The 25,108-nt window shown below is 40.5% G+C and overlaps 1 protein-coding gene across 2 annotated transcripts in view; it reads left to right on the forward strand.

Moving 5' to 3' along the window:
* The window catches only part of SORCS3 (sortilin related VPS10 domain containing receptor 3), a 597,794-nt gene that overhangs the window by 500,220 nt on the left and 72,466 nt on the right, over positions 1-25,108 (forward strand). For both annotated transcript variants that reach the window (XM_023240898.2, XR_006587279.1), the window contains exons 10-14: positions 1,646-1,792; positions 3,257-3,359; positions 8,917-8,993; positions 12,104-12,195; positions 22,088-22,195. In XM_023240898.2, coding sequence (XP_023096666.1) covers positions 1,646-1,792; positions 3,257-3,359; positions 8,917-8,993; positions 12,104-12,195; positions 22,088-22,195 — 527 coding nt within the window. The remainder of the gene's footprint in view (positions 1-1,645; positions 1,793-3,256; positions 3,360-8,916; positions 8,994-12,103; positions 12,196-22,087; positions 22,196-25,108) is intronic.

The following is a 25,108-nucleotide window of genomic DNA, read 5'->3' on the forward strand; positions in this document are numbered from 1 at the left end:
CTCCCTCACCTGTGCTCTCTCTGCCTCTCAAAAATGGATAAATGTTTAAAAATTTAAAAAAAGAGAGAAAAAGAAAGAAACACAGAGTCTACTCTCTGTGAAGAATGATTGATAGTCAGGTTTAAGAGAAACACTTTTGAAGTTGATTTTAAAGACTGAGGTGGTCTGAAGACTCAGAGCCCCTGGATGAGCATGTAAGACACCAGTCTTCCTGCAATGGCACTGAGTTTAAGCAGTGAGGGCAGGGTGGGTTTGTCTCGGGAAGGACAGAATTCTGACACCAGTGCCCCTCCCCCTACTTCAGCTTCTGTCTGTACCCACCTTCTGTTCAACTTAGGAATCTAATCAATTCCACTGTTGGCCATTTGTCAAGTTCTCCTGGTGGTGTCCTTCCCAGATAAATTCTATTCTCTGCTTGACATTCTTTGTCCATTATTTTGTTTTGTTTTTTTGTTTTTGTTTTTATTTGGGTTGGCATTCTTTTTCAAGGGCAGTCAGGTTACTTTAAAAGAAAAAACAAAAAAAAACCCCAAAACTTCTTATTTCATCAACTGAATTATGTAATTAAACAAATAAAAGAGCTGACTTCTGTGAAATTCTTTCCCACTGTTATTCTGCAAGTTAACCAGGATCCTAAAAGAATGGGGAATAAATACACTTAAAATTCTGAGGTATCTATTTCCAGAAAATCTACCATTCAACCTCATGTTTATATGTATTTAAATGATTTGACTTCCCTTTTGGCTTTGGAACATGCTGGGATTATACAGGAAGTTAGGGAATCTTTCTTTGACATAGAGTGTTGTTATTCTGAGTATCAGTTCATTGCCCAAAATGTAGACATAGAAGGAATAGAAGTTTGAGTTGAATCTGTCCTTACTCCAGAACCTTTCTGGACCATAATTTTTTTTTTTTTTAATTTTGTGGTGATGCTCTTCTGTCTTCTAAATATCAAGGGTATGCAAATTCCAATACATCAGGAGCTTTGGCAAGAGTGCTGTGCATTATCTCATGTATCCATTGTTAGCCAACTGAGGAAAATAGGAAGGGCAGGTCTGATTCTGTCTGTTTCAAAGTGGCCATTGGCTGAGACCCAAAGATGATATGGAAGTTACGCAAAGTCACACAGAGAGCTGGTGGCACAGCCAAAGATGGATGCCAGGTCACCAAGCTGGGTCATCTGCCTACAAGTAGATGTCTCACTACTAATTAGGATGCCTAAACTTCTAGCATTAGGGATTATACCTTTATGCTTTCAAAATCTGCCTATAAGCTCCTCCTGAGCAAAAGTGCATGTTCCCTAGAAGAGTTAACTCCTTCGGGTATTATCAACCACTGCCACCTCAGAGGGAATGTTAATAGTTAAGGAAGGATAAAATCCTATAAACAAAGTGTAGACACATGTGGAGTGGGAAAAAGAATATCAGTAAAAGGGCAATGGGACATCTGGGTTGGTGTCAGGTGAGGAGAGTACAGAGATTAACTTATACTTCTCCCAAAGACCACATGGCATATGGCATTTCTCACCATGTTCCTCCTCTTCTATTCTTTTGTACTCCCAAAACCCCATGGAAAGTGCTAGTCTTCTCCAAGAGTATCAGCCTTTGGCCCAACATGGTTCTCCATCTCTTGCCCTTTTTCCTAGGTAGCAGGTATCAAAGGGATATTCTTGGCAAACAAGAAGGTGGATGAGCAAGTGAAGACATACATCACTTACAACAAGGGCAGAGATTGGCGCCTACTTCAAGCTCCAGATGTGGACCTGAGAGGAAGTCCGGTACACTGCCTGCTGGTTAGTCATTCAGTCTCACATGAGGTCCATGGGCAAGCTGGTCACCTGGGATGTTGCATCAGGGGCTTTCTTCCAGCACGGGGTTCATAGGAACTTGGGTGGTACCGAGCAGGGATTTCCCACAACTCCCAGGGAGATGATCTATGAACTCAGATTGCCATACCACCTGGATGGAAAGTTCAGTTGAAACCCACAGGCTTTTACTGAAAATGTACTATGTGCTCCAACTCCTAAGATAAAGAAATGTTTAAGAGAAAGTTTGAGAAATGTTTGATAGATGTCAAGGGAAGCAAAAGTTGCCTTGGAAGCCCAGAAAAGGTCAGGTGTGTCCACATGGGATAGGAGCTAATCTAGTAACATTCCCCGGGTGACAAGTGTATGGAATATTGAGGTTGGCACTAAGGACGACATGCTGTATAAGAAGTTTTTTCTGCCCTCAGGTGTGACAACTCTTGGTGGGGAGGGAAGACCCATCATTAACAGTGAAATTCACAACCTTCATGCTCTCCTAGAGAGGATGCTCTCTTCTAAGGTCCCAGAAATGGTTATGTGTCCCCTTAGCCAAAAGTTGCCTTCTGCCACTTATTAAAAAGGTTGATTAGGCATTTACTGTATTCTAGACATTATATCAAAGACTGGGGCTGTGGGGACATACAGGGCCTTTCCTCTTTTGTGGATTACAGTCTAATCCCGTGTTTTCTGCTTGAGGTCTCAGGAAGATCAGAGGCCAATGTGCACCCACCTCTAGGAGCTGGTCACAGAATGAATTTTATTTTTCCCTAGGCCTTACCCAAGGCTTTCTCTTATTTTCTTAACCTCATTTTCTCCTTTCCCAATTTTCATCATTTTCTTGTTTTTACTTATTATACAAGATATATCTCTATAAATGCCTAATCCTTTTTAAAAACACCTAAATATGAATAAATGAGTAAATACATTTATATGAGTTTTAGACAATGGCTTCAAACATTTCAGGTAAAATTCAAGTAACATCATATACAGGAATTGCATAATAAAAGAGGAACTGAAGCAATCTGGTTGAACAAGAGGGTAGAGGGCGTGGAGACTGCTTCACATAGCTTCTCTCCCTCCCTCCCAGTGGCCACCTACACCTGTAAGAAGCAGGATGTGAATGTCAAGATCAGGTACAGAGGAAGGTCGGGATCATCCTGTGGGAAGTGTAATGGTCAGGGAGGCTTCCTAATGCTGACTGTGAACTGGACCTTGATGGATGGGGCAGGGGTGATGAGGAAGAGGGGCGGGGGCTACAGTTGTGATGGCGGGGGGGGGGGGCAGCTGCAGATGTGAGCATACCTGCTGTCTCAGGGGGAAATGTCTCCTTGCCCAAATCTGAATATGTGGCTGTTTCTGGAAGCTGAGCATCTGGAAGGCTCGTCTCTGGTGGGGCAGGGTGTGTGTCAGAAGTTTGCTGGAATGAAGCTGTTTTCTTCTTCTCCGTTGTAGCCCTTCTGCTCCTTACACCTGCACTTGGAGATCTCTGAAAATCCGTATTCCTCAGGAAGAATCTCCAGTAAGGAGACAGCCCCGGGGCTTGTGGTGGCTACAGGTAAGGAAGACACTCCTGGGGCTTCTTCCTCTCTGAGGGCTGCTGGAATATGTTTATCACCTCTTTGGAATCATTTGAGCGTTGGGGGAAAGCAATGGGTGCTCTCCCCAGAAAATAGGCAGGGTTACGGAACCCCAGGGCCAGTCTAATGACCCAGGAAAAGAACTCCAGACACTTGACACTTCTAGGTTAATGAGCATCCCACACAGTCACAGAGCAGTCCCCTGTGCTTAGCAAGAGACCAGAGTTCCTCTCAAAGTAAACTGACTGATCAGAAGGCTTGTTTGTAATAGGGAATTCTCACTTTAAGACATCGTGATATATGAACTTTCCAGCTCACCAAATATAAGTTGAGGTCATTTTCTCTTTACACAGAGGATTCTTTGCAAAGGGTTTCACCCCAGAGCTGTTTTTAATCAGGAGGTCTCTAGTGCATGTAAAGGTTTGTTTACACATGATTAACCACCTGGCTAAGAGCCTGGGGAAAAGGGCAGAAAAACCTAAGGTTGCATTGTTGGAACCACTGTCCACTGAACATCAATCAGAAATGAAGATAAAGCAACTCTGAAATGAAAAATGAAAGTCTCTGGGGAATGTGTTCTGATTAGCATGCATTTGATTTACATGTACCTTTTCAGGAATACATTGATGGCATAAAGCAAGGCAGGCTTCTAATCTCAGAAGTTAGAGCTCTGGTGTTAGGCTCTTTTCTAATGAGAGAAGATAAATTCACAGTGACTTCCTGAGATGGTATATTCTGTCCTGTCTTATCAGCTCAAAGCTCTGGCTCCTGGAGTTCCTGCCCTCCTAGACAGGACTTGCTTCTCCTTGGCTCCAGCTGCATGAACTTCTAAATACCATCCATGACTGACCACACTGATCAGATTTGCAGCAAGTGTAGCCCTCTAGCATTCCAGTCCATTTCTCTCAACCCCGTAGGGATTGGATCCCCATATTTAACACCATTGGCTTCAAGACTGGCTTCCGCCCAAGATAGTGAGTGATGACGGCAGGCTCTGTTACCGTTCTGGCTTGGGGAGCGATCCCCAAACCCCCAATCCTTGGGGGCTGAACCTCTCAACTCAGGGACTGCAATACTCTCTACTTTTCCTTAAGGCCTACAGGACATCCTGGGGTGGAGTAGGAGGAACATGGAAAACAGTAATCAATAATCAAAGTAATATTATTTAGCATGTCAACTATGTAGCCAGGCATTGTCCTATGTGACTTAACCACTCTGAACTTCAGTGTTTTCCTTGGTGAAGTGGGATTAACAGTATTGACATAACAGAATTGAAGGATTCAATGAAGAACTGGATTTAAGGCACTCGAACAGTGCCTAGGACATAGCTAGTACTCAATACACGTTACCTGTTATCATCAGTAATATTACAGTTAGCCCTGTTCATCTTGAATCAGAAGACTATGTATGATTTGGGCATCTCCTTCAACAGAATCCATAAATCATATGCATACACTATGCATGCGCCGAATGAATGAATACACTCCTTGTTGTCCTGCTTTCCGAGATGAGCTCTGACACTCACTAGCCTTATGAATTTGGCTTAGTTCTTCAACCACTGGGCTTCGTTTTCCTATTTATAAAACAGACTTTTTCCCCCTACCTTGTGGGGGGTTCGTAAGAATTAGAAGAGAGTGTCCACAAGACCCCCAGCAGAGTACTCCGAATACAGTGAGGTAGGATTAGTTTAGTTATTACCTGTGACCATTATGTGTTTCTAAATTAGTCAAATGTTAAGTCTTTATAAATTGACACACATGGAGACATTATAGATTTGTTTTGGAAAGTTTTTATTTGTAGACACTTGACCCTTGAACAACAGGGGGAGTTGGGGGCGCCAATCCCTGCATCATCAAAAATCCACATATAACATTTGAGTCCCTGAAACTTAACTACTAATAACCTAGTGTTGACCAGAAGCCTTACCAATAACAAACAGTTGATTAGCATGTATTTTGCATGTCATACGTATTACATACTGTATTCTTATAATAAAGTAGGCTAGAGAAAAGAAAATGTTATTAAGAAAAGAATAAACTGAGGGTTGATTGGGGGTGGGAGGGATGGGAGGGTGGGTGATGGGTATTGAGGAGGTCACCTGTTGGAATGAGCACTGGGTGTTGTATGGAAACCAATTTGACAATAAATTTCACATTAAAAAAAATAAAATCATGAGAAAGAGAAAATGCATTTATAGCACTGTACTGTATTACTGGAAAAAAAAATCACACATAAGTGGACCTGCGCAGTTCAAATTCATGTTATTCAAGGGTCAACTGTGTACCAGAATTTACTAATGCCTTTTTTTCTCCCCTTTGTAACTCTCATAACTTTGTATGGCTCTTTGCCATACAAATGTCCCTGGGACTTTGGGAAGGCTATAACACAGCCGAGGAGAGTCTGATGAAAAGCCAGAGCTAGATGTCTAGCACATGCCTTCATGTTCCCAGCTTCTGCTTAGCCTGCTTGCCAGCTCTCCCTGGGAGGTTGTTTGTTATCAGGAAAACAATTATGAAGTCAGCCACGGGTGCCCTCAGTGGCCTGCATGGAGCCTGTCTCTAGGGCCCTTTCCCATGTCCAGGCATTTCACCTGCCTCCAGGTGCCTGTGACCCTGGGCCCCCTTCCCTCCACCCCTGGTGCTCACTGCCTCTTCCTCTTTGCCCTGAGGTGTATTCTTGGGGGAGCTGCATGGAGGAAAGGATTTGTCTCCAACTCCTGTTGAGTCCATCTCAGAGGGCAGATAGAATGCCAGTCTGGAGAGTTTGACAGTTGCTTTTAGCAGAGCGGGGACACTAGGGCTCTAAATATTCTTACCACTGTGTTTTCAAGCAAGGTGTCAAGACCCTAAATCTTCACAGTGCCTTGCAGTGTGCAAAGCGCTCTCCGTGCCTCCATTGCACAACAGTGCTAGGATGTGAAAGAGGTGATGACTCTCCTCCATTTACAGATGAGGAGATGGAGGAGGAAGAGGAAGAGGTATTGTGCCCACACCAACACTCTGTCTGGTTCCAAGTCTAGTCCTGAGCCCCTTCACCTGCCAGTTGCAAGATACCCTGGGCTCCCTACCAAGCTTCCTGTGAACTGAAGCTCCATGGGGGCGCTCTCCTCCCTGCAGTGGGTTGTGCCCCGTCTGCTTCCTTTTCCATCTTTTCACTGAGCCCTTAGCTCCCTGAATGGGTATCTGTGCTAGCGAGACCCCAAAATTATCTTCTTCCTTCCTTCCTTCCTTCCTTCCTTCCCTCCCTCCCTCCCTCCCTCCCTCCCTCCCTCCCTCCCTCCTTCCTTCCTTCCTTCCTTCCTTCCTTCCTTCCTTCCTTCCTTCCTTTCTTTTCTTTCTTTCTCTTTCTTTCTTTCTTTCTTTCTTTCTCTCTCTCTCTCTCTCTTTCTTTCTTTCTTCCTTTTTTGTTTCTTAGCACAGGTGTTTAAGGAGCAGAGAAAGGTAGCTTTGAGAGGAAATGGGAATTTTTACAAGTTGTTTAAAGCTGCCAAAAGGGCAGTAGAGCCTCCAGGACTGACCAGCTAAGCCATTGGTGAGAGAAGCTTCGTGTTCTTCTCTGTGTCTCTCCCCTTCCCCTTTCCCATCACATCTCTTAAGTGAGGAACAGCTACATCCTCTTCTAATCAGATCAGAGGTCACTTTGGTGAGCTTCGCAGTCCCACGTCAGCCAGTAAGGCGCCTTATTCAAATCTTCTTTATCTGACGCCATAACCCAGATTCTTCCTGTCAGGGATTCCCCATAGGGCCACTTAGGGACTGCCTGTGTTCTGAGATCCAGTTGTCTTGGAGACATCTTTTCTGCCCCTTCATCTGGGAACCAACTTTTTTGGTTCTTGTGCTCAGTACCAATTTTTTAAGGGCTCCTTTCAGTTGGTGGAAGATGTTTCCAGAAAAAGACATTGCTGTGAGCCTTGGATTCTCATCATCACAGAACCTCCAAAGTCAGTCTGGTGGAGCTTTGAAAGAGAGGGGCTTAGGAAGATGACAGAACCAGCTCCTACAGAGAGTACGAGGTGATGAGACAGACCCTAAGAAGCCATTACAGGAATAGCAGATTCCAGCTCAAGGGTGACTGTGCTCCTGTGCCTGTCTCTAGCTCTTTGCCACCTTGGTAGACATTCCTGATTGATCCCTATACTCTGTTCTCTTGAGACTAAATATGACTTCAGAATCCTTCTTGTCACAATGCTCCAGGCAGCCATCCCCAAACGACACGAGTTGATATTGTCTGCCCCATCTCTCCTTTCTTTCTTCCAAAACCTGTATCTAGAGAGTTGAATTCCAGATTCCAGACAGATCTCCACAGAGCTGCTCATGGTGCCTCTCTTCGCTCCACTCACACCTACTGCCTGAGCCCTGAGCCCTGGGGTTATTTTTGGAAGCCAGAGTGTCAAAACAAGTTGGCTAGCTGTGTGCTCCCTGGTGCTGATGGGAGCTTGACAAGCTGTAGCCTGGCTTTAATTTCTCATTTTGAAGTATTAAATGTCAGGAGCTCAATTAACATTTTCATTATTGCATTTTTATTGTGCTCTTATTTAGGCTACAGATGTGTGGGAGCTAACATTCCTTTCCTGCTATTTTTAAAGAAAAAAATATCAGCCAAAATGATAAATTCTTACATCTTTAGGGTACTCTCCTGGTGCTTGATATGTCCCCAAATACACATCAATATCAGAACGTGATTTAATCATTTGTTGACTCATTCATCCATTCCACAATTATTTATTGAGCGGTTAACTACTGCATTTGGGGCACTATTCTGGGCTCTGAGGTGGGGGATGCCCATTGGGGAACCTTGGGCAACATAGGTAGACCAGAAAATCTTGATCATTTCCTCTTTTAATAAGTATAACCACTGGGTGATGATGCTCAAGGGAAGGAAAAGAAGGAGAGACAGCATGAAGTTGTGAAGTGATGGAGGAGGCAGTAAGTGTGGCACAAACCAGATGATTTCTCCTGCAGTGCTCGATAGCCATGATCTGCTGAGGATAGTCATTTTATTCTGGCCACCCTATAAATTTCGTTACGTGGTCGATAATATGGGGTCATTCATCTGTGTGGCACCCAAGAGACAGGTGGACATGTTTGAGTTGGATATACACTCACATGTAAACACACACACACACACACACACAAACACACCAGTTTTCCTTAGGCTAAAATTATCCATGAGGAGGAAGGTATCCTTAGGCCCAACTTCTCCATGCATATCTATTGTTCCACTCTTTGCCACCTTCAGAAAATGCCTATAAAAATAAATTTTAAGAGACTATTGGTAAAAGCATGAATAGTTCAAGAGATCCAAGCTCATTAATACTGCGTCTTTGAGTCTTACCATTTAAAGATGAATTCCTGTAATATTATTTACTTGTGTTCCCATATTACATTTTTTCTTCTTGCTGTGTTTTTGATATGACACCAATAAAGACACTGCACAAATCAACTCTAAACACACTTAGAAAATTGTTATCCTCTGCGACCCTTACCCTCAGTCCCAAATCTGCAAGTAATTACAAATGATGTGCTTATGTTTCAGGCAACATTGGCCCGGAGCTCTCATATACTGATATTGGTGTGTTCATCTCTTCTGATGGGGGCAACACATGGCGACAGGTAACTGGGAGAATTGGGAACAGGGAAGAGGCATTTAGGGCAAGTTCTGTCAACATCTCTTTTTCCTATATATTCTCGGGCTCATTATGACTTTGTGGTTGCAAAAAATATTGAAGTACCTGTTCAGTTTGGTCCATTTTCCTGACAGATGGACAAGGGGGTAAAATGGAAGTATTGGGTAAGGAATATGAAGAACTGGAATTTTCCCATTTTTTTCCATTCTTTCATTCAGTGATAAGTATGGAACAGCCACCAGATGCTAAGTACTGTGCTAGTTTCTGGGGATACAACCGGTGAAATAGTTTCTATCGTTAATGTGCCATGGGACCTATCTGCCCAGATAGGTCCCTTTACCTTTCTGGGTCTGTTTCTTTATCTACAAGATGAATAGGTTAGGATAATAAAAACCCAAGGCTGTTGAAATCTCTGGTGATTTAAATAATATGTAGGCCCAGCCTTAAGTAAGTATGAAGCAGCTTAATAGATACATGACTACATGAAAAATTAACTCAATTGTATACACATTTGTAGGACACTGTCCAATAGAACTTTCAGCAGTGATGTAAATGTTCTGTGTCTGTGACATCCCAAGTGGCTACTGAACACTTGAGATGTGGCTAGTGTGACAGAAGAACTGAATTTTTTTTATTTTATTTATTTTAATCAATTTAAATTTAAATCGTCTCATCTGGCTACTGTATTGAACAACACAGATTGATACAATGTCAGCTAGGTGTCAAGTACAAACCTGAGGAGGCAGTTGAATATTTTGGGGTCCCTTTCCTCAAAGAGTTCAAAATTAAGTAGGTAAAACAGCTTCATAAATAACTAACTGTAGTTCAGAGTGATTGAATTATTTTCGTGGCATTTTTAGCCTGCAGAGTAAAGGGAAGAATTGATTCTACTTGAGGAAACTGGGAAAGACTTAACAAGAAGAGTTGACATTTTAGTAAGTCTTAAAGATGAGAAGGTTTTTACCTGAGGAAGACAAAGGAAGAGCACTGAAGGTCTTGGAGAAGGGGAAGCCATCATCTGCAGTCTAGGTGGACAAGTTCCTGTTTGGATCCCTTAGTGAAATGTCATCACCATCACCAGCATCATCATCACCACCCCCATTGCCACCGCTGTCACCACTATCACTATCAAGAGAAAAATTTACCTAGGACTAATACTTATAACCAGCTATTTTAAGTATTATAAGGCATACGACAAAGAATAAGTTAAGGTTCCTACCCACAAGGCCAGAATCAGGCAGATGAGGAGAGGACACATAATTAAGAACATACCTTCAGAATATAAGATAATCACTTTTTATAATTTTTTGAATTTATTTTTAGAGAAAGTGTGAGCAGGTGAGGGGCAGAGAGAGAGAGAAGGAGAGAGAGAGAATCCCACGCAGGCTCCATGCTGTAAGTGTGGACCTGACATGGGGCTTGATCCCATGAACCATGAGGTCATGACCTGAATCAAAATCAAGAGTTGGACACTTAACTGACGGAACCACCCAGGAGCCCCAAGATAAACTCTTTTAAGTGTCAAATTTGGATGGAAACTGGAACATCAACTCTTCTGGTATATAAACTCCCAAAAACAAACCATTGTCCCTCCAACTCAAGAAATAGCTCACCTGGCCAGGTGACCACCGCAACATCCCTTCCTTGTGTTGTCACTACTTTGGTTTTCTTTTCTCTTTTTGTAAATAGCTAAGTATTTCAGTTTCCACTCCATTACTGTACAGGACACTTGTTAGCATTGGCCAAAATGATAGAGAGGAAAGTGTAGATAATGACTTTTCTCTTTTTCCCACGGCAAGAATCTTCTTGTACTCCTCAGCCTGACACTTAAATCCAGCATCTCCATTATGTGGATTATCACAGAGCCTACCTTTGAGCTCGGGAAAGAAAATGCTGTCATTGTAAGCCCAAAGTTCATGTTTATATATGATATATAAATGAATCACCCTGAGTTCCTTTTTGCATTAATACTACCATTAGTATGGACATTCTTATTTTCTTAAAAGACAAATGTGAGAAAGGAAACCAGTTGGGAGGTTAGGTTTTCCTCCATGGTGTTCCCTAAGGCAGACCCCATCCCTCCTATTCTCTCCCTTTTAAATATGTTTAGACTCCTCACTTTTTCTACTATGTCTCACTTAACCCAGCATCCCAACCTCTCCTTCTAGGCTGTAAGAGCCACCACCAGTGGTTAAGAGCTAGAGGGATTATCCAATTCTAGTTTCCTCTAGAAGATCTATGGTAGGAGGTTGGTTCTCTGCTAGAGAAATGTTTTTTTTTTCCTGTTTCAGGTTGGAGATATGATAGTTGTATATAATAGAAGCATTGAGTTGTGTGGGATTACCTCTGAAGTTCTCATAGCTCAGAGCCTGGCATCATAGTAGATGCTTAGGAAATGCCTATGGATGAATGGATCACTGAATGCTTGAATGAATTAATGGTTGCATGAAATGAGTAATGGACAAAAGGATGAATCAAAGAATGGATAACTCTACATCCCTGGAAGCACTGTATTCCAATACACCTTCAGAATCTGCAAGGGCCAAACTTAGGCCTTCATCCAGCTTGCACGGAAACCTAGGAGGCAGTGTCTCAGTCTAATAACTCAGTCATCATGTCTAGAGAAATTGTCTTTACATTCCTAGATAATTTATGAACAACACTGTAAGGGACAGACCATTTATAAATTAGCAAAAACCTGAATAGTTGAGAAAGGAGAGAACTGAGTAGTAAGTTACTCAAAATGCAAAGATGGGTAAACATTTTTAAGTCATATTTTCCTTTGGGTTACCTAGCTGAGCATGCATCTTGTTGTCTCGTCTTCTTGTAGCACACTGTACTACACACTGGACACAGTACTAGTGGAAGGATCCCTGGAAATTCCGTTTCAGTGAACTAGGGAGAGTTATTTGTTCTCTGCAAGTCCATTTCCTTATCTATTGAGTGAGGATGATAGTACTTGCCAAACTCCCTGGTAGGATTGTTGGAAGACTCAGAACCTAGAGGAAACAATGTATGTGAAAGACTTTGTAACAAGCCCTGTGCAAATGTGAGGCATTGCTATGATTGTTGTTGTTGTTGTTGTTGTTGTTCCAGATCTTTGATGAAGAGTACAATGTCTGGTTCCTAGACTGGGGTGGCGCCCTCGTGGCCATGAAACACACACCTCTGCCAGTCAGGCATTTGTGGTAAGGACAGCTCCCTACCCTATTAATAAGCTTTTTTTTTTTTCCTTTTAGTGGAAAGTGTTGGGACAAGTTTTTCTGCATGACTTTGTACCCATCTACCCATTTCCTCATCCATTTATTCACCCATCCATCCATTTAATATACATTCCATCATCTAACTCTTAGGTAGCAGTAGTAGACCAGATAATTTAGATGGGAGGTATGATAAATAGAGTAGGGTGGTAGAAATGGTGCTCAGATAAGGCAGAAAAGAGCTGGAAGGACCTGTGGGTTCAAGCAGCCAAGATTAAGAATCCAAAATACAGGACATAGAAATTGCTGCAAGAAACTTAGGTTCGTGTAGCAGATACTAATTTCAGTTCTAGATAAGTTGGGTTTGAGATGTCTGTGAATATTCAGGCAGAGATTATGATTATTTGTCAGATATATTCATCTGAAGGTCAGGACAGAGGTCTGGGCTGACACTCTAGACTTGGAGTCATTAGCCATTAGATGATAGGTAAAGCCATGGCAGTGGGCTCAATGGCTCAGGAGGATAGGTACAACAAGGAGAAATCAGGGATTTATATGGACATGGTTGAATATCAACATACAGAATGGGAAATAAATTATGGAACAGACAAAGAAGAAGTAGCCAAAAAGAAAAAAAAAAGCAAAAAAAAAAAAAACCAGGAGAAATGTTTTCATGGATGCTGAAGAAAGGGGTGATCAATAGCACCAAATTCTATAATTGGACCAAATTAGTTATGGAATAAAAAAAATGTAGGATTAATCAATGTAGAGTAGTAGAGGAGTTCAAACTCTACTTTGTCAGAGTAGATTCAAAAGAGAAGTGGGGTTGAAAGATAGATTGCAATAGATTTATGAATGAAATGAGTGATGAATGAATGAATGATAAGCAATGGAGTAAAATGGAGACAGTGGAGATAACTCTTCTCAGTAAAGTAGATTATGGAATGAGGTTGTGTGTATATATGCAAGACCCTCCAGTGAGGACAAAGATCTGTGAGAATATATGATGATGATGATGATGATGATGATGATGATGATGGTGATGACGACTGATGCTGTTTGTTCTTGCTTTTGGCAGGAGATAAATAAGTATCATGTGCATTTAAATGCTGAAGGGAAAGGATTTCGGACTTCACATGCAGCAAAGTGAATATTTGAGACTGAATATTTGGGAGTAGAGGGTACTATCCAGAGTACAGTTGTTGGGGTGAACCACAAGTTGGAGGATGGACTCTGGCTTAACTCCCAGACCCTTGATTTTGGGAGACTATCCCTTTTAAAGTAAGAGTTTTACTGGGAAGTATCAGACTGTAATCAGGAAGAGGCATAGGATTCCCAGGTGCCAAATTTAGGCTTCAGCCACCTTGGAAGGACTTAAAAAGTTTTCTCTCAGTTTGTCCTTTTATTGGGTTAAACCATATGAACTTGCCATTTTTGGGGGGTGAAAATAGTCAAATATGGTCAGTTTCTTAGAGCTGAAGTTAGCATGAAGTCCAATGGTTTTACCAACTGCTATATTTTCCTATGAGATTATGAGATTGAATTTTGAAATGATACATGGAGCCATTTGTAAGGAAAAGTACTAACTGATGAATGAACGTGTAAAGGTTCCCATTGTAATTGTTTATCACCCTGTTACTACTGATTATATACTTTTTGGGTACAATCAGAAGACCGAAATTACTTATACTAATGACAGAATTTTTTGAGGAATTCTTACATTCCAGACAGCATTCTAAACCCTTTAGTAAGTTAACTAAGTTAGTTCTTGACACAACGCTAGGTATGTGGGTACTCTTTTTATCACATAATTATAATAGCATTGAAATGCAGACATAATAAATACTTTGCTCAAGGCTACACAGCTAGTACCTGGCAGCACTAGGTTGGGTCTCTGCTATGGATGCTCTTCTGTTTTAACTGAATTTTCCAGATCTTTACTGAGTGTACAGAGGCTTATCACATGGTCCTAGCCCTCTAGAAGATCATAGTCAAGATAAGGAGCTTAGACAGTCTATATGTCACCAGAAATCCAAGCAATGCCTGCTAAAGCATGCTGGCCCGGTGCGTTGTTGGGATCTTAGTGCCGGATGGAGTCCTGCCCAGTGTGTAAGGGATCTTCATGCAGATGGTGACAGGAGAGTTGATTTTTGAGAAAAAGATGCCAGGAGTCAGAGGACTGATGAAAGCAGTCAAGGGAAGGGAAACCCCTACCAAAACCTGGGATTCAGGAAAATTGGGGAGTGTTAAGAAAATATATCTGATTGGAATCAAGAATGTGAGTAAGTTAGGGTGGGTAGGACTCATTGGAGCTTAAATCCCAGGTTGAACCTGTAAGTAATCTCTTTTATTGCAAAGACCTGCCTCTTTGTGGAGGGAAGAGTTTCTCCACTGAGGATAAAGTAGGACTTGCACTCTCAGAAAGGATTACTTGACTCTTAAAACGCATTCATTTGTTTATTTGTTTTTTTCACCAAGAAAGGCAACATCTTTAGCCCCTATCAAAAAATTGCATTTATGTCTCAATAAGAGAATTGATAAATGCCCTGCAGACAGATATAGCTGAGCAGATTTCCTCCACTTAAGTCTTGAGAGAAGGGGGGCAATAGCCCCATCTCACACTTGACCATCACCCTCCTGCTCTTTCTCCATTATAATAGGAACCTAGTACTTACTTAGTGGTTGATTTCTAGACCCTTTTGCACAACAGTTTCCTTATTCTAAGGAAAAGAGGAATTTGGTGGTGTTGTTTCCTTTGGGGTACAGAAAAGGAGAGGGTATTTGGCATGAACTAGAGAGTTTTGGTTTTGGTTCATCTTACCATCCTTACGTCTGACTGTTCAGTCTGTTCTGCAGTTCTTTCCCACCCAAGACCTGATCACTTCCCAAAGGAGCATTTATCTGGGAATTTTTGGAGGGAAACCATGCATGCTGGGAAAACTTCTTAATATTATTTCAGGGATACGTAAGTAGGACAAAATCATGTCTCTCAAAATCCTCAATACAAAGTTTGAGTTTTCCCTTGTTCCATGAAATATGTTTTTTTGTTAGAAAATGTTTTCAAAGCTCAGGAGAAAATAGTTGCATTCGCGTTGAACTTCCTCTTACAGTAACAGTGGTAATACTACCTTCCATTTGCTTGCCTACTCCAAGTTACAAAGTATTTTTCAAATGAAACTTTTGAGATAGCATTTTCTCCATTTAAAGGATGTTGACACTGCTGTTTGTCATAAATGCTACAAATATTTCCCTGAACTTGGATGCCACCCATGATTTCTACTTGCTTGCCTACCTATGAATGCCAGTCTCTGAAATCATCTCTGCAATGGTTAAATACCAGCTATTGGGGTCATGTGTTAGAACACAATAAGAAATACCTTATTCAAGAATTCTCCTTTGCACTTCTCTTTCAAAGGCTAAGTGAGTATTTTGTAAGGACTTGACCATGTCATTATCATCAGTGTTCCCTTATGAAATTCTTGACTGATATTTGTCTCCTGCTTATGAACTGCAAGCTTATGAAACACAAGCAGTTTCTTCATCACCAGTAGCTTCTAATTAAGTCACAGCTTTCAAGGTAAACAAGTAGCTCATTTTAAGTGGAAGAAAAGTTAACTAATCAGTTCATTGTCATTTTCTGTGTAGACCTCAAACTGACATTATTTTGTACATAGATGTATATATATTCACATAGAAAAAAACAACACCAGCCTACACACTCTCACACAAGGGTATAGTGGTTCTCAAATTTAAATAATAGCTACATTGCCTTTCAGAGAAAATAGGAGTCATAATTGAAAAGCTGAGGAAACTTTAGCTAGGCTAATAAGGCATGCTGTTTCCCATAAATTGAAATGATAGGTAGCTAGATATGCATGAAGACAAAACAGCATACAAATGAACCCATCTATTTGTGACCGTGTACTCTTGGATGCATAGAGATTAGAACCTAAGTGCTATTTCAGGTAAGCCCTGCATCCAGCATTATCTTTATACCATAGATGCATTAGGGTAAAGTGAATAATGGAGCCCTATGGAATGCAGTGCTCTAATGAAAACTCAAAATAGTCAGAGCTACTAATCTGCAGGTAGATTGGGGTCCTACTGTTTGCTTGCCCTGACAAGCTGTCAGTGTCTCCTTTCAATAGGATGTTCTTGGAAACAGGAAATGAAACATCACCTGGCCTTTTTTGTTCCTTTGTTTTTCTATAAATGGCTGTGAGTGTTAGTATTTTGTTCAGAAAAACATTCACATGAAAACAACAGTTCCAACCATACATGCCTCTGAAAAGGGAAAGTACGTGTGCTATTGTGAAGAACTTCCAGGTGGCTAAAATGTTACCACCTCATGTGTTTGTGACAAAATAAGATGGAACAATGTACCTCACCAAAGGGAGGACACTGATTCTCTGGGGAGGACTTCGTTGTCCTTGGAAGATATCTTCCTTTTAGTGGCTCTCATCTCAGTATTATAAAGTCATAGATGCTGGAATAAGGAAGGGTCTTAGAGAATGTGTAGTCTGGTTTCACACCTAGTGTAGTAGCCACCTCTTGGACACCCCAGAGGATCACCCTACTTCACCACAATACCACAGTGCTAAGCAACTCACATATACCCAAGACAGAGATTTCCCCATCTTGTATAATGTCTTTAGCTGTTAAAAGATTGTTTTTAGGTTGAGCAGCAGTGAACCTACTATAATTAATGTCCACCATTACCTGTTCTGCTGCCCAGAGCTATACTGAATAAGTGGGATCCAGAATTGCACATAATTAAAGAATTATATAGCTGGAAAGGACCTCAAGAGGTCTCTTTGTCTAACCTTCCTCGGCTCTAGAAAATGATCAGATATGCATCTCAAGACTGATTTTATGCATTTATGCACTTTGCATTCATTGAGCATATACTATCTATCCAGCTTTAGTTTAAGGGCTGCGCTATAAAAATGAACAAGACAAATACTTGGGAGCTTAAGCTATTGTGCAAAAATATTTGACTATTCTCTTTAAAACCATTATGAGAATGGAAATATTTTCTCTTTTATCTGTATTTTTAATTGATATTTTTATGCATCCAACTACTTATTTCTTTCACAGACATTGCCCCTTTTCAGTAGTCAACAAATAGCGTTTTGTTTAACTAAAGCTTTCTTACTAAAAAAAAAAAAAGTAAAAGACATGATAATTAATTCAGCTCTATTCTTCTTTACCCTAAGCTATCTTCAATTCATATAAACTGTTTTCAGAACAACCTGGTTTTTTTTTACCTTTAATCACATTGAATGTCAGTTTCTCTACAATGATTGTAACTAAACAGAGTATTTAGGATTTAATAGAAGGATAGTTTTTTCTATTATGCATGTTAGCTATCTGTGAACACATAGTAGACTCACATAGACTCACCGTGGCTTGATTACCTCTTATAATAGCATCATTTCTAGAAAGTATGATTGACAATGACCCCAGTTGTTTTCAGCTTGAGCTTACCATTAGTTCTTCTTTTTCTTTCTCTGATTGTGGAGCTTTTTTTTTTTTTTTCTAATCATTCTGTTTTAAGTTGGTCCTACCTTATAAGTGACTTCTAAATCTACATTCCCAACATTGATTAACTTCCCCAGAAGTTTAGATCCATCCATCCAAAAGTCTCCTTGACAATGTCTCAACCTGGAAGTTCAAAAAGCACCTAAACCTTGATGCGGACCAAATAAAAACAAACAAAAAAAGCTTTGCGTCTCCTTTTCATCCCTTTTCCCCATCTCAACAGCTTAACCCTAAAAATCTGTTGTCCATAATTTATTTCCTTTGCTGAAGCAACCTGTATACATTATATTGCCTCCACCTCTAAAAGTATCTTTTCCATCTCTTTCTCCACTACTATAACCTTTGTCCTGGCCCCTGTTCTTACTTGGTATCTTACAATTGTTACACTTTCCCTCAGCTCATCTCCTTGCATCCACTTTGAGTCCTGACAATCCATTCACTATAAAGAAATGAAAATTATGTTTTAAATTTAAAGCAAATTATATCTCTCTCCTTGCAGATGGAAACAAGGTCCTTCATGGTCTGTCTGGTCTTGTTTTCTGACTCCGTTTTCCTTCTATAATCTACTTTCCCACTGATCTACAGCCATTGGCAATCTTTCTGTTCTCCCTTGTGAAAGCAACTTCCTTTCACACTAGGTCTTACCTCTGGAATGGCTCTTACCAGGGTCTAATCAGCTTCTTCCTTATTATCATTCAGACCTCAGTTGAAATACAACCTCTTCAAAGAGGACTTTCTTAAACTTTCAATACAAAGTAGCTGTTGTGGTCACTCTCTACCACATCACTTTGTTTTAATTGTCTTCATGACACCTATTTGTAACTCATATTTTTTATAACTCATATTTTTAATCCATTTGTCTGAATATTGTTTGTGTCCTCAAATTAGAATGTAAGTTCCACTTACACTAGGGCCTTGCCTTTCTCGTTCACCCCTAGATCCTTTAAACAGAGGCCACTGCCAGACCAGGTACAGTTAAGCATCATATATATTTATAAAGGAAGTGTATTTTATTTTGATTTTGTATTCTTGTCTTGCCATTATTTAGAGGTCAGTTGGAACTTTACACCTATCTAAGTATTGGAGACCCTAACAATTTTCAGTTTCACCTGTGGATCTAATAAAGAATTCCCAATTCCTTTGTCTGGGCCATTAATGAGTTATTGAACAGAGTAGGGAAAAGAAGGTGCATCCCTTGGGGATACCATTCACTATAGTTACTTCAAAACATTAAAAAACCTCCCTGTAATCAAAAAAGAATAACTCACATAAATGGTAGGCCATCCAGACCCAAATTTCTGATACCCAAGAGATTAAATTTTCTAATGTCCTATTTTTCGGAGTTTGTTCAGGAGTTTTGTTTTGTTTTGTTTTGTTTTTAATAATTACCTCAGTTCACAATATTCAAGTGTTAGAGGTTCCTGATCTCATAAAGTCACCAGTATGGCACAGTCGTGACCTTCCAAGTGGTAGGCTGACCATAAATGAGAATCACGGGATCCATTCCTCACCCTGATTCTATAGGGATGTCTCCTTGCTTATGTTTATAAGCATGGTTTGTAATGGATTCTTTGGATTTTGGTTATTGTATATGCTAGCTTTCCCACGTGGATTTTGGCATTTCTTAGTCTTTGTTCTGATCTCATTCTTCCATCTAACCCATGCTTCTACTCCTTCCACATGAACTCAGTTCATACAACAGGCCTTTTATTTTCCAGTTTTTCTTTTCATCTTGGGCTTGGCTTTTCCTTGGAACTTCCATCTCAGAGCTAGAAGGCTATGATGGTCCCTCCGTGTCTACTCTGTGGTGTCTCATCCACTGTACAAAGTAATAATGACTATCTTCTGCCTTCTTCTCAATGGCAGTGGTAGGAAGGCTCCTCCTTCCCTGGGACATTGGTAGCACCCACCATTATTTTCTCTGCTAGTGTTAATAAGTGATCTTCACTGGTAAGGAAATTCAGAGAACGAGATAGGACAGAGGCCTTCATCTCACTTTGGCTTCTTCCTATCAGTATAAAACCCAGTTTATCCAAAGTCACCCAAACAAATAACTAAAGAAATGCTTACTTATCTCCTAGAGCTATTGCCTAGTTAACTAGTTAGTGGCCAGGACATACTCGAAAACAACTATGATTATTTTAGGAACTGAGCAGGTCAATGGCAAGAAAGGTATGAAGTTCATTGCCAATTGTGCTTTCATCTTCACCTTCGAAATAAGAAACTCATTTTTAAGAAAAGCAGTTCATATCTACCCAACTTTCTCTAGGTCAGCTTGGATGATTATGTAGCTTTCAGCCTATTTAAAAAAAAAAAAAGTCTGAAATGACCAAATTCTTAAAAGTTAAGGAGGTATTGTTTTTTTGTTTTTTGGATTTTTTTTTTAACGTTTATTTATTTTTGGGAGACGGAGTGTGAGTGGGGGAGGGGCAGAGAGAGAGGGAGACAGAATCTGAAGCAGGCTCCAGGCTCTGAGCCATCAGCACAGAGCCTGACATGGGGCTCAAACTCACGAATCATAACCATGAGATCATGACCTGAGCAGAAGTCAGACGCTGAAATGACTGAGCCACCCAGGCGCCCCAAGGCAGTATTGTTAACTATCATCATCATGTTACATGTTAGATCGCCAGAACTCATTTATCTTGCATAACTGAGACTTTGAACCCATTGAGCAACATCTCGTTTCTCCCTCCTGCCTCCTCACCACTACCCCTGGAAACCAGCCTGATTGTGGTAATCTTTTCATAATATATACATATATCAAAATATCACATGGCACACTTTAAATGTATATAATTTTTACATGTCAAAAATAACTCAATATTTTAGAAAAGTCAAGACAGACACAATTTGTGAACTCATAAAAACTTGAGTTTGGACTGTCTGCTTTTCGTTTTTTGTGTGAATATAGACTTAGGTGTATCATAAATTCAGAAATTGGTTAAGAAAGGACAAGACAAAGAGAAAGAGACAGAGACAGAGAGTCTGAGAGAGACAAAGAAGTAGATATGTAGAGAACAGGCTGAGTAGGTTGACCAGTAATGGAGAGATTCCTGCAGCCAGTACATGAATGCCAAGATAAATCATGCTTGAAAAAAGTGGATGGATTGGAAGAGTGCCATTAATCATTCTTTATTTCTTTCATTAATTTATTCATTTAACATTTATATAGTGCCAACTAGGTGCCTGTTTTTCTGCTAGGTGCTAAGAATGCAAAAATGAATAATATGGACTTTGACCTCAAAAAGCTCACAGTTCAGTGGAAAAATCAGACACGTATTTATCTAAATGTATATGTAATATCATGTAAGAAATCTTATAATAAAGATGTGTGGGTGGTGTTAGGAAAGCATTCAATTAACAAGACATACATGACCCCTGAACTCTGAAGATTATCGTTTTGAACTGGTGGATTTAAGATCCATTAAGAAGTTATCACTCAGCACTATGAGAGGAAAAGCCTGAAGAGTTCCTATAGTTGAACTCAGAGAATCCTGAGTTATGGAGTCAGGGAAGAATTAAGAATTAATATGGCCAGGAGGAGGGAGCACAGGGAATAAAGCAAATAAAGCTGCTTTGGGGAAGAAGGAGGGTCAGGTACTTGACAATATCAAGAAAGGAAAAGAAGCAAGCACGCAGAATTGCCCCAGTCTCCTCCACTAGTAACCTTCTCTTTAAAGAGTTTCAGGTGCTGTGTCCACAAAGGGCCAGACCTTTCTCTTAGCACTGGACAAAAGATGGGATAGTATTGTCTAGAATGTCTTTGACACTCAGCACTCATCTCTAACAGCTCCTTAAAGTGGCACTGGGGAGGGAAAATGATCCTAACGTTCATTCTGAACAAATAGGAAATTGCTTTTCTTAAGGTTTGATCTGAAAGACACACACCTCCCCTCCCATAGGCTACACCCCGCACTACTCAATTTATCTGTGTCAGAAACTCCAGGGACTGAATTGATTGTGCTGTAAATTGAACCTCAGTTCTATTCTGAGTACTTGAAACGTTACACTCCATCCACTAAGTCCTCCTGCTTGGGTTGGTTGGTGGTGTCGGTGTGTGTGTGTGTGTGTGTGTGTGTGTGTGTGTGTGTGTGTGTTTTGATTCTAATATGTTGAAATATTTCTGCAGTCTGGTGCTATCTCTGCCTGGGACAGGAATTACAGTTTTGATCAAATCTCATAATAATATAGGGAGATGCTGAAGATTAATGCCTATTGATAATTCAAACTGCCAGAAAGTGAGATACAGAGGAGAATTTAATAACCTGAAAAATTGTTGCAAAAGAGTATGGTTTTATTTTCAGCTGTCTCTTCCATGTACTTGTTTCCAACCCAGGGTGAGTTTTGACGAGGGCCACTCCTGGGACAAGTATGGTTTCACTTCGGTTCCTCTCTTTGTTGACGGGGCTCTGGTGGAGGCGGGAGTGGAGACCCAAATCATGACGTGAGTACTTGTTTTGCTGTAGCCGAAAGGAGTTCAAGAACTGGGTTCTGTTTCCACTGAGGCCATGGGTTTTCCCAGGGAATCCAACACCAAAGCATTTCAATCTGGTCCATAGTTTCCTCATCTGTAAAATGGAAATATGCAACCTTATACCAACTGATTGGGAAGGCTACTGACAGCGTCTGAGAAGTTAGGCTTCTAATTGAGCAGTTAAGATTTCTAACAGAATTTAAGATATTGTAAATTTCCATGTGTCCAAAATCCAAGCAAATGGAAAACTTCAGTCTTTAGACATGTTTTCTTTCCAAAACTGTCCAGTAGGGGGCGAGGCACAGGGACAGAGCAAACAAAATAGCCCACATACTGAAATAAGAGAATATTTCAAGTACTCCTGGAGCCTGTGGCACGCGTGCACACGTGCGCACATGCACACGCACGCGCACGCACACACACACACCACGGAGTTGTTGTTCTACTTCAAGTTAATTTGCTGTGAACGTTTTTGTATATCCCTTTACATTGAGAATAGATCATCTTAAGGCTTTAACAATTCCTGAAATATTTTCTGAATGTTAAAGAAAATAGTAAGTTGCTACGATTTTTTAAAACTCTATATAATTTTAATTCCTAAAAAGTTGATCACCTATGTGCGTTTGTGTGCATGTGTGTACGTGAGGGATATGGGAAGATAGTTACGGTAACCTTCTACCAGCCAATACCACCCTCGCCTCCTTCACTTTCAAGTGACTAGAACACTCTATGCCTTAATTATCACTGAATGGAATTGAGGGAGTCTTCTGGGTAAGATTAGGGGGAATCTGCCGTGTCGTGGAGTTGGCATAGAAGGGCTCCCAGAATGCTTCTCTGCTGGTTTGGGAGAAGAGTCTGGTCTTCCTCCTCTAGGGAACACTGCTGTTCTTTGAAACTTTGCGTTACAAATGTCTTTATGGTTTGAATCAGTCTCTTCCAGTATTCCTTAACCGGCTTTGAAGGGAAGGCAGATACAGGAGCAAATGGCTAGTTCCATGTCTTTTTCCCAGGGTATCATTTAAAAAATCGTTCTTAACTACAGCTATGCGGTTGTGATCAGAGGTCATAAACTGGCCACCAACTTGACTCCTCTGCCATGTTCCACCCCTCTACTTCCATTCTCACACCCAAAGTGTTGACCAGCATGCACACGCACACTGGGCTTTCAGAGTGACAGAAAAAAACTGACAAAAAATGACAGAAGAAATGGTGCATAAGTGGGGGAAAACAAACAAATATAATAAATGGACAAAACCTGATCCCAGGTTTAGGGCACCCAAGTTAGAATTCTGTAGAATCCTGTGGCTGTGGATTACCTGTCTGGTAGCTAACCACACTATATCTTCATTTCTTCATTTTAAGACTGAATCACTCCTGCTTCTTTTAAAAATGTTGAAATCCTAAAACTCTTTGCCTTTTTAGCAAATTTAGCAGAAGCCCTGTAAGGGTGTCATGTCTACAGGACTTGTATACAGAAACAGTCTAGGATTTCCAGTATCCTCATTACTGGGGGAAAAAAAAGGTGTATAATAGAAAATCTGAATGGTTCCACAAGAATACCTTTAAAATGTTTTGGACAAGTGCAACAAAGAGTGATTTTAAATTCTCTTTAATTCTCTCCAAATTTCCCAAATTGCCAGGAAAATATTATCTCTTAACTCCAAGGGCGGTGAACTGTGTCTTTTAAAGACTCAGTGCTCATTTTGGAGCTTCTGCTATGTCTTAGGTGCTGGGTTGGATCCTGGGGCTCTGTGGTTGAAAACTGAAAGATACGATGTCAAACCCTATGAAGAGCTGCTCTGATTCTCCATGGGGTATGTTATGTTACTAACTGATGTCTGTAGATGCGAACCTGTGCTATGGTAAGACTTCTCTGGACAGTTCTGTCATAAAAGATGAGCAAGGATTTCCTGCAGAGTTTGTTGCTCAGGATGTAAGGTTGTAATCTGAGTTTTGTCCAGGAATTTCTTCCCATTTTCTTAAAATACACCCTAAACAGAACTGTCTCACTGTCCAAATTTCTAATGAAAGTTTCTAAACAAACAGACTCTGTTGCTAAGCTGAGAAATCACTTTATTAAAAGTTAACAATTCTGTATTCAAGTGTAGCTGTACAAGCACACACAGTATTTAAGATACAGTATATTATTGATGCTTAGAGTCTAAAGCTTCACCATTTGTTGCATATGCAGCAATAATGTATGGTGGAAGTATAAGTTCTGGATGTTCAAAGGAAGCATCATAATATAAGTTGTATTTCTAAGATGCAAATGATTTAGTAAATCTATATATATACATCTATCATAAATATGTATATGCAAGTGTATATAAATACAGATGCATACACATACACATTTACCTATACATGTATGTATATATAGAGAGATAGGTAACAGATACAAGTAGAGAGAAATCTCAAGGATCTGGGGGCCTGGTATGACCTTTGTAGTTACACTGTAAAAAAAAAAAATAATAGTAATAGAAGTTAAAAACATCGTTGGTGGGGGCGCCTGGGTGGCGCAGTCGGTTAAGCGTCCGACTTCAGCCAGGTTGCGATCTCGCGGTCCGTGAGTTCGAGCCCCGCGTCGGGCTCTGGGCTGATGGCTCGGAGCCTGGAGCCTGTTTCCAATTCTGTGTCTCCCTCTCTCTCTGCCCCTCCCCCGTTCATGCTCTGTCTCTCTCTGTCTCAAAAATAAATAAACATTAAAAAAAAAAAAAAACATCGTTGGTGCCTATGTGGTAGATACTGTTCTAGATGAACAAATCAGAGAAATTCCTGTCTTCATAAAGTTTACCTGATTGTACATTAAATAAATGTGACATACAAATGACTCTGTCATTTTACCCAGAATACTCTGCCAAGAGATTAAAATGTTTTCTTGTG

The sequence above is a fragment of the Felis catus genome, chromosome D2 (genome assembly GCF_018350175.1).
Source record: "Felis catus isolate Fca126 chromosome D2, F.catus_Fca126_mat1.0, whole genome shotgun sequence".
Taxonomy (NCBI): Eukaryota; Metazoa; Chordata; class Mammalia; order Carnivora; family Felidae; genus Felis; species Felis catus.